The sequence below is a fragment of the Numenius arquata genome, chromosome 6 (genome assembly GCF_964106895.1).
Source record: "Numenius arquata chromosome 6, bNumArq3.hap1.1, whole genome shotgun sequence".
Classification (NCBI taxonomy): Eukaryota; Metazoa; Chordata; class Aves; order Charadriiformes; family Scolopacidae; genus Numenius; species Numenius arquata.
Genome location: NC_133581.1, coordinates 2,225,361 through 2,241,615, shown reverse-complemented (window position 1 = coordinate 2,241,615; position 16,255 = coordinate 2,225,361). Strand labels below are relative to the sequence as shown.

General features: G+C 52.2%; 2 protein-coding genes across 2 annotated transcripts; both read right to left on the bottom strand.

Moving 5' to 3' along the window:
• Nucleotides 1–3,307: 3,307 nt before the first annotated feature.
• Nucleotides 3,308–4,279, bottom strand: LOC141466179 (mas-related G-protein coupled receptor member X1-like). The gene has a single exon (XM_074149957.1). The coding sequence runs from the start codon at nt 4,277–4,279 to the stop codon at nt 3,308–3,310; it is 972 nt and encodes a 323-aa protein (XP_074006058.1).
• Nucleotides 4,280–8,580: 4,301 nt separating this feature from the next.
• On the bottom strand, nt 8,581–9,567 carry LOC141466178 (proto-oncogene Mas-like). Its single transcript, XM_074149956.1, has one exon. It carries the CDS (start codon nt 9,565–9,567, stop codon nt 8,581–8,583), a length of 987 nt encoding a protein of 328 aa, XP_074006057.1.
• Nucleotides 9,568–16,255: the final 6,688 nt, after the last annotated feature.

Genomic DNA, 16,255 nt, shown 5'->3' with positions numbered 1-16,255 from the left:
GCTCTGCAAAAGGGATTGCAAAAATGGTCAAGCCAAAGGGTCCTGGTGACTGATGGGGGAGGAGTGGTGTAGAGAATAAGGCAGAGAGTAAAATTACAGCTTGGAGAATGCAAAGGAACGAGAAAGAAGAAAAGGAGGAAAGAAAGAGAGAATGGGAGAGAGAGATGGAGAGATAGAAAGCAAATGAGGAAGAAAGGAAGAGAGAAAGGAAAAAAGCAAGAGAGAGAATGGGAAAGCAAAGGAAATACAGAGACAAGTGAGCTGTCTCGTGGTGCTGATGGATGAGGTTTGGTGAGACAAGAATCTGGCAGATAAAATCCCATTTACAGCCCCATGTAACCCACAGGTACAATCTCTAAGGCCACTCGCCTGTGCAGTTTCATCAGAGGCAGCGGGTGAAGCCTTTGTGCTGTTGCATGTCCTCACCCTGGTGATTTCCCCATGTGGAGGGTCTCCTGGTCCAGCACCCGGAACACACAGGAAAGGCAGAAGCCCCTTGGATGGTAGGACAACACTGGAGGGCAGCGGGAGGAGAGGAAGGGGCTGACTTGGCCAGCTCCTACTGACAATATCACCATCCCTGGGACATGTGAGGGGAAGCTGTCACCCATGTGCTGAGATTGTGACGGGAGTCTCCCGACCACAGGAGATCTCTGTGATCTCTGGGGGAGGAGGCCAAATCAAAGTTGGTTGCCCTGGCAGCTATCACCAGACCCTTTCCCTGGGAAGCTGTCTTTGCAGAAATTTTGTACCTGAAGTGGGAATTTGTCACACTGTATAATTCCTGGGTTAAATCGTTCTGAGAAAAGTGTGGGTTTGATAGAGCCGGGGAATTACGAGTTCCCGGCGCTCACGTTCCTGCCTGGAATTTCATGGGCCAGCCACTACAGTAAATGTCCCTGCAAGGGTCAGAGAATCTACTCCAGCCCTGCTCCTGTCGTTCCCTACAGGAAAACCAAGAGCAGATCTTAAGACATGTTTCACTTTTCAATATCTCCACAAAAGTTTTGGCCACGGGGACAAAAGCAGCCCAAAGGAGGCTTCAGCCTCTTTTGCCTGACTTCAGCCAAGGCTGTGACACCCAAACGTGGAAGGGGACGATGGGGGAGGCTTTGTCTCCAGAAAAGGTGCTGATTTTGGCAAGGAAATATTTCAAGGTGATGAGTGAGATAAAACGGTGCAACTCAGGATGTCTGGTGGCAAAGATCACCTCTCTGATGCCAGAGAAAAGCCCAGCGGGCAGATGCCAGCTGCAAGGGCTGAGACGGGAACCTGCTCTGGCACAGCTCCCCAAACTCTACCCAAACATCGCTCCGAGCCGTGCCGTGAAGCAAGGTGGGGGATTACCAGATCAGATGATCCTGGCAAGCCAGAGACACCAATTCCTGTATTCTCTTGGCTTGCAGCAAAGATTTCATAGTTACTCCACTCATCGCACCTCTGTCTCCATGACCAAAAAGAGCCTGAAATACAGAACTCGATGGCCTTCAAGGTCCCTTCCAACTCTGATCATTCTATGATTCTATAAACAAGTGCTGGGCCATTTAATGGGCCATTTTATTTTATCGAAATTAGGAACATCACACATCTGCCTGTGTGGGCTGGCAGGGAGTGGGGCCATCCTTTGGTTCCCCAGCTTCAGCATCAAGAGGAAGCCCTTCCCTGCCTCTGTTCTGAACCTGGCTGTCCTCAGGAGGAGCTGAGCAGCTCCTCTGCACAGCTTTCAGTGACTAACCATAACCTCCAGAAGCCTGATTGTACTGGTCTTGTTGTAGTTACCAACCTAAGGTGTCATTTTCTTACTCCAACATGGTGACTCTGACCCCAAGGTCTGTTGAATAAACAGCAGCTGGGCTTCCTTGCAGAGCTTGTCACTGGAGAACCGACCCCACTCTGTCAGAAAATCATAGAATCATAGAATGGTTTGGGTTGGAAAGGACCTTGAAGATCATCCAGTTCCACCTCACTGCCCTGGGCAGGGACGCCTCCCACCAGACCAGGTTGCTTGAAGCCCCGTCCAGCCTGGCCTTGAACCCCTCCAGGGATGGGGCAGCCACAGCTTCTCTGGGCAACCTGGGCCAGGCTCTCACCACCCTCACAGAAAAGAAGTTCTTCCCAAGAATGCATCTCAATCTCCCCTCTTTCAGTTTAAAACCATTCCCCCTCATCCTATGGCTCCCCTCCCTCATCCAGAGTCCCTCCCCAGCTTTCCTGGAGCCCCTTGAGGGACTGGAAGGGGCTCGAAGGTCTCCCCGGAGCCTTCTCTTCTCCAGGCTGTACCTCCCCAACTCTCTCAGCCTGTCCTCCCAGCAGAGGGGCTCCAGCCCTCCCAGCATCTCCGTGGCCTCCTCTGGCCCCGCTCCAACAGGACCATGTCCTTCTGATGTTGGTGGCCCCACAGCTGGAGGCAGCACTGGGGGTGTCTCCCCAGAGCAGAGCAGAGGGGCAGAATCCCCCCTCTTGCCCTGCTGGCCACGCTGCTGGGGATGCAGCTGGGGATGCGGGGGGCTTTCTGGGCTGTGAGCACACAAATGTCTCAGTTCCTCTCATTCTAAAGCCTCTGTATATGAGGAGGACAGGTACCCCTAGGGCATGATGCACCTCATCCTAAAGTAGGAGCCTGCAATAGTCGGGATGAGCCATCTGTTGGCAGTGCCAAGACCTCCTCATTCCTTCTGGGAGCGACCTGGTCAGCAGGCGACATCTCTCTGGGATGCCTGCAGTTAGCGGAGGTGTCTCTCACTGTAAGAAGCCTCCAGTTGAGCCAAACCGTGCTGAAAGCCTTCCAGGGGCGATCCCAAACACACAGTTATGTGCCCGCTAACAAAGCTGAATGTGAAGGCTCCACGTATTCTTCACACGGTTCGGAACCCGCTGGCGATGCACACACAAGGCTTTGCCCAGCAATTTTTCTGCCCAGCTGTGCCCAGATTTCTTATCCACCCACCCTCTGCTCTTAAGCAGACACACCAAAAACACACCGGCAGGAGCGAAGAGCCTCCACAGCTCTGTTTTAATAGAGCGCAGGGTAGAGCAACCTCACTTTCGGGACAGGGAAAGCTCAGACCTGTGGGGTAGGACCGATTCCAAGCAGAGGTTTCAAAGCAAAAGGTTTCGATGGGTATTTCACCACCCCGTCCAGCGTCCACCCCCAGCAGGAGTTCTCGTGCCACCCAGCACGGTTCCTTGTGCTGCAGCTAATTCCATTCCACTGCAGCTGGACACACATAAAAGTCATCTTCTTTGGCTCGCCCCGGCTCACGAGACCCGTCCATCCCTGGAGCATCTTCTCCCAGGGAGCAGAGGTTTAAACAGCTGCTCTCACTGTGTTTTCTCTGGGAGTTTCACCTCCATTTTGGGGCTCTGATACGTTTTCCAAAACCCTCTGGAAAGCAACCTTAACAGAGAGGGTGAAGTTCTTTCCACAGCACCCGACCAAGAAGTAAAGCACGGGGTTGATGGTGCTGTTCACACAGGCCAACAGGAGAGAGCCGTTAAAGACAAAAACAGAAAAATCAATCAGCCTTAGCAAGAGCCAGTAACCAAAATCAGCCGTGAAGAAGGGGAAGAAGAAGACAGCGAGCAGGACCACAACACTGAGCATCCTTGGGGGATATTGCCTTGAAGAACACAAGACCCTGGCAAGCAGGGTTAGACCAGACAACAACATGGTCAGCACCGACAAGAGGTAGCTCAGGACAAAGATGATGACCGCCGCAGGGCTGAGGTAGAGGGTGAGGGTGAGCAGGAAGGAGAGGGCCCAGAGCAGGGCACACAGGAGTCCTGGGAAGCCCCAGGAGCAGTGGCAGGGGCATCGGGATGAGGAGAGGAGGGACAGAGACGTGGCGGCACTGAAGGCTGTCAGGAGGTAGACACTGGCGGTGAAGGAGAAGAGGATGGTGATGTTCACCACAGTTGTCACATCCCGTGAGCCCAGCCTGTGACAAAGGCTCTCTGGGCTGTAAAATATCACAATGGCAACGGCGATGGAGAGGAGGAAGGTGAAGTCGGCGACGGCCAGGTTGAAGACATAGGCGATGATGGCGTTCCTGCGGACGTGGGAGCTGAGGAACCAAAGGACGGCCCCGTTCCCCACCAGCCCGCAGAGGCAGATGAGCAGTGTCACAGGGACTTTGCTCAAGTGGTCACCTTCACAGTCGGTCCCGTTGTAGTCGTCATCCTCCTGCCCCAGCAGCCTGTGATGCCAGCTCCTGTTATGTGCTGTCCCACCGGGCTGGCTCCAGCAAGCTGGGCTGGCTCCTTCCATGGCAGGCACCATTACGAAACCGCTGCTGCTTCTCCTTCCTCCTCGCACAGCTGGAGGGACGAGATAAAACAGAGACACGTTACTTACTCCGCTGTCCCCCACACCAGGCTTTGCAGCCATGCCCCCAGCTTCCACGTGGAGGAGCACAGAGGGGAAAGAGGGAGAGGAGAGATGGAAGACAGGATGAGGGGAGATGGGCATGACACACCTGGCACAAGAGTATGTATGTATGTATGTATGTATGTATGTATGTATGTATGTACAGAGGTGGAGAAAAAGCTAGGCAGATGCCTTCTGGAGAAAAAGCTAGGGAGATGCCTTCTTCCTGGCTTTGGACAGGACAGAAATAACAGGAGGGAAATAACAAGATGAAAGGATTGTCCTTGGAGATGGAGCAAGTGGTTTTGGGGGTGGATCTGATATGGATTCTCAGATTTCCAATATTAGAGTTGATATCACTAAGCTGCCGGGATCCTTCAGCAGGACACTCATTTCATTATTCCCCTACCACCACAATACCCCACAATACTTATAAGTCTTAATATCCTAGAGGCCACTATTCCCTGACCAGATTTGGTGCAAATTGACCAACAGATTCAAAACCAACCAGGGGTGGCACCGATTAAGCTGGGGAAAAAAACAGCAACCAAAGAAAACACCCGGAAAAGTCTGACCTTCTTTCCTCTCGCAGCCTGGAGAAATTTGCTGGAGCAAACGCGCTGCAGACTCGCATCACCTCGCTCTCCCCAGCTGCCGCCCCCGTGACGGCATCTTCATGAGGTTTCCTGGAATTATCACTTGGAAAACTGGACCGAAGCCTGCCCCTGGTGAGCCTCTGCAGCGTCCAGCCTGAGGTCTTCCTCCGGCCCTTTCACAAACCGCTGTTCTCAGTGTTAGCCAAGCAGGTCACGTTCTCGAGGGTTCTTGCAAACAGGGAACTATTTCACTGCGTTTGACAGTACCAGGGTTCTGGTTACAATCTATTCTTGGCTTTGTACGGGAAATGACTAACAAACCAGAGTCTCAGAAACTAGACCCATGAGAAAAGCAGATTATTTCAGTGTCAGGTTCCTCCTTCATTTCGTTTTAAAGGAACACCGATGCCAAAATATTCGTATCTCTGAACTGGCTGAACTTTCCTCCTGCCCTTCCAGGGCTGTACCGTTAGGACCCTGCGCTGCAAGCTTGGCCTTGCTCCAAAACTTCCCTTTCTGATCCAGCTCTAGCTTTGTTACTCGCATACCGCAATTTCACAGCGATATTTGACCATCAAATACACACTTTCCAAGAGGACCTACCGCGTGCGTGGAGGAGACCACCGAATAATATGTATGCGTGACCCAGAGCACAGGCAGACGGCAGAGAAGTGATGTAGGATTTCAGGAAAACTTTTTTTTTTTTTCCTAAGGAGAGATGAATCAACGCAGCTCACTTGGCTTCAGCCATCTGAAAGTTAAGGGATTTGTCCGAGTTGTCTTCTACACCCCCTTTGCAGTCAGCCAGCAGCCTACGATGGTTTTCTCGGATGGGACCGTGTAATTTCTAGAGAGCTGAAGGTCGGTGAGATGGTTCCCACGCAGGAGGTGAAACGCAACCAGCTCCTGTTGCATCAGGGGATGCTCCTTGATGCTGGGAACTGTCACACGTGGGGACCCCAGGACCAAACCCGCCTCCTCTCTCCCTCCCTGACACTGCGCTTGGGTCCCCAGTCCCATATCCTCGCACCAAGCCAACCCCTTTATGTCCAAACGGGTCGTGATAAGGAAAGCATCAAGGTACACCAGCGTAACAATGTGCAACACAATGCTCGCTGCCCATTCTACCCGTGTGTTCTGCAAGAGTTACCTGGATTTCCTCAGCTTCTTCTTTCACGGGCAACGTCCTGAGCACCCTCACCTAAAATTTGGATTTCCAACACAAGATTTACAGACAACAGTTAGTTGTTTGTATGGGGGTCAGGCTCGCGTTCAAAAGAAGCCACATTCTGTAAATATTATGGCTCTGGTAGTGGTTGTTTCTCTGTGTCAGGAGAGTTAATAAAACCATCTGGCAGACAGAGCTCAACTTCTTGGAGCTATCGCCTGCCAGAGCTTTCCCAGCCTCTGCTCCTCCTTCTTTCCTTGGGTCTGCCCTGGCAGTTTGCTCCAGGGGCTTCTCCAGCCGGTGCACAGAATTGCGCTTTCCAACAGTCATCAGCCCGTAGCTCTCTGTCTGTCTGTCCGTCCTCTGTCCAGCCTGGCACGGTTCTAGTCTCAGGCAGCGCTAACTTGCCTCCCCGGTTAGACCCCCATGGCAGGGTGAAGGTTTGGCTGCTGACTGGTGCTGCCAGCTCCATCCAGCTCTGGGGCCACCAACAGCAGAAGGACATGGACCTGTTGGAGCGGGGCCAGAGGAGACCACGGAGATGCTGTGGGGCAGGAGAGGGCTTCCCCAGGCAGCTGCTGTCAATGTTATTTATCACATTAATGATAACAACAACTATTATTTATTTATAGCTTAATTTATCTATTTTATTTGCTTTTATTTGTTAATCGCTATGTATATTTGTTATTTGTTAAGTGCTATTTATTGTTTATCATTTATTACTTACTATTTATTCACTGATTTACTGTTTTTCTACCATCGGGGGTTTATTATTTACCATCTGCGGTTTCTTATTTGCTATAAGGGTAAATAATATTTACTATTTGTCATTTATGTGTCACATCAACATAATTTAACAAATATTTAACATTATTCACAAACAATTGGGGAAACAGTGGCCAAAGAGCTGCCGGCTGCTCTTCTCCACCGGGTAAGAAAGAGCCATCAGGGGCTTTGGAGATGCTGAAGAGCCGGGGGTGGACAGGGCAGATCAATGCACCAAAGCTCTCCTGCGGTCCAGTTTCATTATTATTTAAATAAATGTTATTTATTAAGGAATTTGGAGGATCCCGGGTTTCATGCCAAATCAAGACTGTTAACTGAAGTCAGGACTATTTCACCTTCTGCCTGATCAAAGTCACAGGGGAAGCAGAGTATCCCACCATAATCCTCTCCAAAAAAAAAGCTCAACATGAGCTGGCAACGTGCGCTGGCAGCCCAGAAAACCCCCCGCATCCCGGGCTGCATCCCCAGCAGCGTGGCCAGCAGGGTGAGGGGGGGATTCTGCCCCTCTGCTCCGCTCTGGGAGCCTCCAGCTCTGGGGCCACCAACAGCAGAAGGACATGGTCCAGAGGAGGCCAGGGAGATGCTGGGAGGGCTGGAGCCCCTCTGCTGTGAGGACAGGCTGAGAGAGTTGGGGGGGTTCAGCCCGGAGAAGAGAAGGCTCTGGGGAGACCTTGAAGCCCCTTCCAGTCCCTGAAGGGGCTCCAGGAAAGCTGGGGAGGGACTCTGGATCAGGGAGGGGAGCCCTAGGAGGAGGGGGAAGGGTTTGACACTGAAAGAGGGGAGATTGAGATGAGATGTGGGGAAGAAGTTCTTTGCTGTGAGGGTGGTGAGAGCCTGGCCCAGGTTGCCCAGAGAAGCTGTGGCTGCCCCATCCCTGGAGGGGTTCAAGGCCAGGTTGGAGGGGGCTTGGAGCAACCTGGTCTGGTGGGAGGTGTCCCTGCCCAGAGCAGGGGGGTTGAAACTAGGTGATCTTGAAGATCCCTTCCAACCCAAACCATTCTATGGTCTATGTTCTATGATTAGCCAGACTGAGATGGATTTCTTCTGTCAGACTGAGGCACAGGAGGACCGCAAGCCAGAAGGAGCTGAAAACGTCATTTCTGTCCCTCACCATCATCTCCTCTGCTCTGGGGACTTTGGAGGGTCAAGGTAGTGAGTGCTCAGTGCTTTTTGAACCAGACACCAAGGTCCCAGAAGAGGGAAAAGGCAGGAAGGAACATCTCCATGCTGGGAAGCAGACAAGGTACAGATCGGGGCCCAGGAGCGTGGCTGTGTTAACCCTGGAGAAAAAAAAATGAAGCAAGACTTTCTGGATGACATCATTTCAGCAATATAAAGTAGTGGGCAGCGTGAGGTGGCTGCCACCTCTGCAATTTTGAGAACAAGCAAGAGCACCCCGTGGAGCCAGCAAGGGAAGAAACTGCAATCACCAGTAAGTTACATGCCAAGACACTTTTATTAAAATAACTTAAAAATAAGTTTGAGGTGGGAACCAAGCCTTGCCCCTGGAAATCTCATGGCGCGTGGCCGTGTCCTGGGGGACACGCCACCATCCACTGCTGGTTCTGCTCGCCCAGCTGGGCAAGTGGGCTCCCCTGGGGGATAGCCCGGGGTGCAGAGGCAGGGCTGCCCCTCTCCAGGCGCCAGTCTGCAGCCACAGGGTTTCAGGCAGCAATTCCCATCACAGGGGTCTCACCCACCTCTCGGGAATCTGCCCTCTCTTCAAAGACCCTCTGAAGAGCCACTTTGACAGATCCCCTGAACCTGGAATTTCCATTTCCGCAGCTCCCAACCAGGACGTAAATAACTGGATTGATGCTGCTGTTGAAAGAGGCCAGCAACAGGCAGATCTCAAAGACAAAATTAATGTAGCCAAAGAAGTTGAGGAAGGTCTGGACACTGAGCGGGATGCCAAAGAGGACAAAGAAGAGAACAGTGAGGAAGATGACAGTGTACAGCCTCGCCGGGTGGTGTTGCCAAGAGCTACGCCTGAGCTTGATGAAGAGGATGACATTGGAAAGAACCATAAAGGGGGGGACAAAACAGAAATTGAGAAAGCAGAAGGCTCCAAAAGCCATCCAGCAGTGTTTAGAGTGACCCAGGTCACACACGAAGTACACCAGCCCGGCAAGGACACAGGCAAGGGCCCACAACAGGCTGCACATGGCGGCTGACAGGAGCTTGGGTCGGTGGCATCGGCTCCAGAAGGGCCAGAGGACGCAGATGCACCTCTCCACGCTGATGGCCGTGAGGAGGTAGAGGCTGGTGCTGTATGTGAGCAGAACCATGGAGTGAAATAGCGGCAGCACCTGCAAAATCTCTGGCTGGAAGCGGCTGAGCATGGGCATATGGTATATCACAAGGAAAGCCGATGTGCAGAGGAGGAAGCAGGCGTCGGCGACGGCCAGGTTCAGGAGGTAGGCGGTGAAGGGGTTCCTGCGGATGCGGAAGCCGAGGAGCCAGAGGATGGCCCCGTTCCCCACCAGCCCGCAGAGGCAGACGAGCAGCGTGATGCTGCCGGTGACGATTTCAGGGATGTGTTCAGCAAAGTGCTTGGTCCCGTTGTGTCCATCCCCGTAGACTGTGCCCTCCGTGGGCGCTGGGAACACCATACGCCAGTCAGGGATCGTGTTGTTGGGATGGCGGTCCATCTTCCTCCTTTCTCCTTTGTGCTCACCTGGGGGAAAGCAAGAGATGAAGGCAAAATTAGTGACTCCCAGGTCTCCAGTACTGTAAACATCCTCTGGTCATTCAGTGATGAGGGAAGGGAAGGGAAGGGAAGGGAAGGGAAGGGAAGGGAAGGGAAGGGAAGGGAAGGGAAGGGAAGGGAAGGGAAGGGAAGGGAAGGGAAGGGAAGGGAAGGGAAGGGAAGGGAAGGGAAGGGAAGGGAAGGGAAGGGAAGGGAAGGGAAGGGAAGGGAAGGGAAGGGAAGGGAAGGGAAGGGAAGGGAAGGGAAGGGAAGGGAAGGGAAGGGAAGGGAAGGGAAGGGAAGGGAAGGGAAGGGAAGGGAAGGGAAGGGAAGGGAAGGGAAGGGAAGGGAAGGGAAGGGAAGGGAAGGGAAGGGAAGGGAAGGGAAGGGAAGGGAAGGGAAGGGAAGGGAAGGGAAGGGAAGGGAAGGGAAGGGAAGGGAAGGGAAGGGAAGGGAAGGGAAGGGAAGGGAAGGGAAGGGAAGGGAGAAAAAGAATAGGAATAGGAATAGGAATAGGAATAGGAAGGAAAAGGTTGGGCGTAGGGTGGCGGGAGATGGACAGAGAGCTGGAAGAGGAGTGGAGGGAGAAAGCAAAAGCACTCAGAATCATTTGCCCTTTAAGGACTAAGGAGGTGAGTGGGGAGAATGGAAAGACGAAGGAAGAGCAGAGCATCGTGCCCCAGGAACAGGAGCAGAGATGAGCCCCAGGCTCTTCTCACCAGGTGCGGTGGGGTCCAGTGAGGGCAGAGTCCGTGCACAGCCTTGGTATCACGGAGCTGCAAACTCCAGTCCTCTCCGTCAGACTTGCTCATGGAATTTTACAAAGCTGCCGCACCGAAATTCTCTCAGATGAGTTCTGGCCGCCAGGAAGAAGGTAACTCCATGATGAGGTTCCTCCAATGGTCCGACTGTGAGCCCTGGCACCTTGTCTCTTCCTCAGCTCCGGGCCAAATGGGCCCCAGGACCACGGTTCCTGGGTGTCTGCTGAGGGGTGGGTGGCTGCGGGCTCATAGACATGCCAGGGCTTGGTCATCACTTCTGAGAGCGGCAGAAGCCACTTGCCAAAGAGTCACCCTCACAGGAAGGGCGTTGCAGACCGATCTGCTGGTTGCTTCAAACATTTCCTGTTTGCAAACCTACCGTCGCGTCGGGCACGAAATTATCATCTTCCTCCTCGTCCCGGCTGTAACGTCCCTGAGATGTGTCGCGGACGGTCCCCCCGGCAATCTGTGTCAATGTCCGCTCTTTGCTGTCACACAGAAGCCACCAGCTCCCCGATCGATGATGCTCGGCGCCTGTTGACTGTCACTTCCCCGCTCGCAAGAGCTGAACCGGGCACCTCCATCACCCCCAGCCACCGGGAGGGAAGTGGGGCAGTGTGACGCACCCCGGCCACCACATTCCAGGGATGACACACACCACTGGACCTGCCCTTCCCTGACACCGGCGGGTGGGCGGCTGCTCCGTGCCCCATCCTCACGTCTCACCTTGCCGAGGGGGCAGGACATGGCGTGAGACCTCGGAGGGGACTGTTTGTCATGAGGGATCTCTGCAGGGCAGGAGCCTCCTGGCACCAACAGCCCCATCCCCTTTGCCCTGCTCTAGGGATCGGGGCCAGGGAGGTCTGTCCCACTTCCCCGTCTGCTGAACAAGCAAATCTAAATGAAGAGCTCAGGAGAAATCACTGCAGGCACCCAGAGCAAGGGGAAGAAAATGCAAGCACCCGGGAGGGCATCCCATCCATCCCTGGATGCCGTCCTGCCTGCACCTCCGTCCTAAATCCTGCCTGGCTGCAGGCAGAGGGGGGTGGAATCACAGAATGGTTCCGGTTGGAAGGGATCTTCAAAGGTCGTCTAGTCCAACCCACCTGCAATGAGCAGGGACATCTTCAACTCAATCAGGTTGCTCAAAGCCCGCCCAACCTGGCCTTGAACACCTCCAGGGATGGGGCAGCCACAGCTTCTCTGGGCAACCTGGGCCAGGCTCTCACCACCCTCACAGCAAAGAAGTTCTTCCTGAGATCTCCGCTTTTCTCTAAATCTCCCCTCTTTCAGGTTAAAACCATTCCCCCTCCTCCTAGGGCTCCCCTCCCTGATCCGGAGTCCCTCCCCAGCTTTCCTGGAGCCCCTTGAGGGACTGGAAGGGGCTCGAAGGTCTCCCCAGAGCCTTCTCTTCTCCGGGCTGAACCCCCCCCAACTCTCTCAGCCTGTCCTCCCAGCAGAGGGGATCCAGCCCTCCAGCATCTCCCTGGCCTCCTCTGGACCATGTCCTTCTACTGTTGGTGGCCCCAGAGCTGGAGGCAGCACTGGGGGGGGGTCTCCCCAGAGCGGAGCAGAGGGGCAGAATCCCCCCCTCACCCTGCTGGCCACGCTGCTGGGGATGCAGCCCGGGATACGGGGGGTTTTCTGGGCTACCAGCACACGTTGCCAGCTCATGTTGAGCTTTTTTTTTGGAGAGGATTATGGTGGGATACTCTGCTTCCCCTGTGACTTTGATCAGGCAGAAGGTGAAATAGTCCTGACTTCAGTTAACAGTCTCGATTTGGCATGAAACCCGGATCCTCCAAATTCCTTAATAAATAACATTTATTTAAATAATAATGAAACTGGACCGCAGGAGAGCTTTGGTGCATTGATCTGCCCTGTCCACCCCCGGCTCTTCAGCATCTCCAAAGCCCCTGATGGCTCTTTCTTACCCGGTGCAGAAGAGCAGCCGGCAGCTCCTTGGCCACTGTTTCCCCAATTGTTTGTGAATAATGTTAAATATTTGTTAAATTATGTTGATGTGACACATAAATGACAAATAGTAAATATTATTACCTTTATAGCAAATAAGAAACCGCAGATGGTAAATAATAAACCCCGTTGGTAGAAAATAAACAGTAAATAGTAAATCAGTGAATAAATAGTAAGTAATAAATGATAAACAATAAATAGCACTTAACAAATAACAAATATACATAGCGATTAACAAATAAAAGCAAATAAAATAGATAAATTAAGCTATAAATAAATAATAGTTGTTGTTATCATTAATGTGATAAATAACATTGACAGCAGCTGCCTGGGGAAGCCCTCTCCTGCCGGGTGGGCTGGGGTCTGCGTGAGGCCGGGGGACATGGTTCCTGATCCAGGGGTCCTGGGGTACCAGGGGTAACCAGGACAACGGTGATTATCGGGCTGATATTTCTTATTTCACCTTGTGGCAACATCAAAATGTCCGATTCTTCATCGGTTAATAACTCCTACTGACGCGGGGACAAGCCGTGCTGGGGACAAAGGTGACGAGTTGTCCCTAAAGGCACCTTTTGGTGTCATTTTAAATGTTTAAGTTCCTTCTCCCTATGTTAAAAATTGAGAGAAAGGGGTTTGTTTGGTTTTTTTTCTCCCCTGTAATGCTAACTTACGTTCCAAGATAGTGCTGGGTTTGGTGGTGTTGGGTCGATGGTTGGACTCGATGATCTTAAAGGACCCTTCCAACCCAGACGATTCTATGATTCTATGAATATTAAGAAATAAATTAAAAAAAAAAAAAAATAAAAATCACACTCTTTAATTAAACCTGGAGTTTTGCCCTCTCCAAAGTCGCACAGCGCTCAGAAATAACCCCGTGGCAGACCCACGGGCGAGCTCTTCGTACCAGCGCTTGGGTTTTTTGCCCGGTTGGGGTCGCAGGGAAGTGATGTCTTTCCTTTCCTGGGACGCACGATGCTGTCGCCTCCCAGTATCTCTTCCGGGCATCACCCCTTCCTTCCCAGGACCATCCTGGAAAAGATTTGATTGACTTCTCCTTGGAAGACTCCCTGATTGGCTTTGGATCCCCCTTTTAGATCACTATGACCCCAGGAAAAAAAAAAAAAAAAGAAAAAAAAGAAAAAAGACAGCAAACCAAAAAAAAAAACCAAATAAAAAAAAAACCCACCCAAAAATGAAACAAAAAAATAAACAAGCAAACCAGAAACTCCCCAAAAAAACACCAAAACAAACAAACAAACAAAAGGCAGAAAGCAGGGTAGGAGGCTTGGAGATGGTCTTTTGGCATTTCTGCCATATCCAGTTCCAGCTGGACAAAACGCCAAACCGCAGGAACATATGTGTGAACTGAAGTTAATTAATGGGAATTCTGCCGGGGAGGGCCGGAGCGGGGCAACGCGTTTCCCAGCAGAAACATCTCCTTCCAACCCACCCGGCGACCACAGAGAACCCGTGGAACGATAAGAAATCAGGCCAAAAATTATAAACCATTCTAACAGAAATATAAGCTCGATAACAGAGGGCAATCATTTCCCCCAGGATTATTTAAATAGCCTAAAAAAAATAATAATAAAATATTCAAGTATCATAGCATGGAGCTTCCAAGTTGTCCCAGTGAATAACGAAGCTGCTGAAGCTTGCAATAATTAGGGCTGCCATCTCCAGCTGTCCCCGTTTGCCCCAAATATCCTTCCAACCACAAATCCTTTGGGCCTGCTCGTTCCAAATTGCCCCCACCCTGCCGCAGGTCTGCTCTGGTCCGGCAGGAGTGGGCAGGGTATCCCGGTGCCGTATCCTTCGGAAGCCCCCGCCCACCGGGCTGGCTGGGAACGGTCACCCACTGCAGGACCCGGGGCAATCCATCCTTCCAGCTCAGGGGCTTCTCCTCCAGCCCCTGAAAAACAAAACAAAACGAAAAACAACCCAAAAGTAACTTTTTTTTTCATGCTAAAGCGATATTAGGATTAGCTAAAATGTCTAAGAGGCTGCCTTAAATGCAAGCAGCTGCTCCCACTCCCAAAGTTTCTCTTCAGTCGGATTTCCATGGGCCAGAGGGAAAAACACGACCCTGGACTTCCCTAACCCATCTTCAGCCAGCGTGAAGCAGGACGGCTCTGCAGAACGGGACCTCCCGGCCGCTGCGGGGGTGTGCTTCATCCTTCATCCTTCATCCTTCATCCTTCATCCTTCATCCTCCTCCTCCTCCTCCCGGGAAGGCAGAGCCCGCGCGGAGCGGAGCTGGGCTGTGGGACCCATCGCAGCATCCACAGCCATGAGCCGCTCTCGCTTTCCCAGGGTTTTTTTTCTCCCTGAAATTTGTCCCCGACGCGGTTCTTCTTTCATTTCGCCTATTTTTCCTCCCGGAAATTTGTCCCTCTGCCCTACGGAGGCAGCAATTCCTGGAAGGAGCATCCCGGGGGGTGACGGCGGTTCCCAAATCCATTTTCAGAGATGGAGCACCAACCGATTTCAACAAAAAAAAAAAAAAAAAGGCTTTCTATGTGACCGAGGGACGATGCCGCCTCCTTAATGTCTGTTTTCTTCCGATAAAAATAGGTATCTGGAGAAAAAAACTCTACACCAGCCGGAAAATCTTCCCAATCAGTGTTAATGAGCCATCTCTCCCCGTGTCTGCACTGGCAGGAGGGAGGTGCCTGCTGATAAGAGAGAGATAAGGAGCCTCCTGGACGACTCCTCCCCTGAGCTTTTTTTTTTTTTAACTAATTAATGCTTTGTAGTTCACACGCCTGGCACAGCCTTGATGCAAAGAAACGGGCACGGATCGGAAGGGAAGGGAAGGGAAGGGAAGGGAAGGGAAGGGAAGGGAAGGGAAGGGAAGGGAAGGGAAGGGAAGGGAAGGGAAGGGAAGGGAAGGGAAGGGAAGGGAAGGGAAAAGGAGGGGGGGAAAGGAAAGGCAAGGGAAAAGGAAAAGGGGGAAGGGAAAGGGGGAAAAAGGAAGGGAAAGGGAAAAGAGGAAAGAAAAGGGAAAAGGAAAGGGAAAAGGGAAAGGAAAGGAAAGGAAAGGAAAGGAAAGGAAAGGAAAGGAAAGGAAAGGAAAGGAAAGGAAAGGAAAGGAAAGGAAAGGAAGGAAAGGAAAGGAAAGGAAGGAAAGGAAAGGAAAGGAAAGGAAAGGAAAGGAAAGGAAAGGAAAGGAAAGGAAAGGAAAGGAAAGGAAAGGAAAGGAAAGGGGGAAGAAAGGAAAGAGGAAAGGAAATGAAAGGAAAGGAAAGGGAAAAGGGGGGGAAGAAAGGAAAAAGGAAAGGAAATGAAAGGAAAGGAAAGGGAAAAGGGGGGGGAAGAAAGGAAAAAGGAAAGGAAATTGAAAGGAAAGGAAAGGGAAAAGGGGGGGAAAAAAGAAAGGAAAAAGGAAAGGGGAAGGGGGGGGGGGAAGGAAAGGAAATCCCAAACCACTAAGTCAGGTGAGGAGGGGGCTGTTCCCCCAAGCCGGGAGAACGTTCCACTGGCAATTTAGAATTGGTGTGAATTGCACAGAATCGTTGCCGTGCGTAAAGGATGGTGCCCTGAGGTGTAAGAGCATGTTAAACGCGGCCGCAGGTTACGATATTCCCATTTAATTTTGCTCTTTTGTAAACGTCGTAAAAGGCCAGTTACCGTACGTGCCCTCCCGCACCCGCCGGACTTCCCCACCGGGAGCTGATGAGAAGGAGAATTCCCCTTTTTCTGAGGGAAGTGGCCGCGGGGACCGGGGAGACCCCGGTGACCCCTTGCCGGAGCTGCCCCGGCTTCGGGTGAATCATTCCCTCCCGCCGGCGACAGAGAGCGGGGTGACAGTGCCCTCTCTGGGGGCGGGGGGTTACCCCAGCACTAGATTAAATGGATTTCTTCTTTTCCCTATAGCCCCAAGCCTTTCCCCCCCCCAAAAAAAAAACAGCCCTC

Excerpts from the sequence above, each read along its gene's own strand:
- LOC141466179 (XM_074149957.1), bottom strand. The coding sequence starts at position 4,279 with ATGGTGCCTGCCATGGAAGGAGCCAGCCCAGCTTGCTGGAGCCAGCCC.
- LOC141466178 (XM_074149956.1), bottom strand. The coding sequence starts at position 9,567 with ATGGACCGCCATCCCAACAACACGATCCCTGACTGGCGTATGGTGTTC.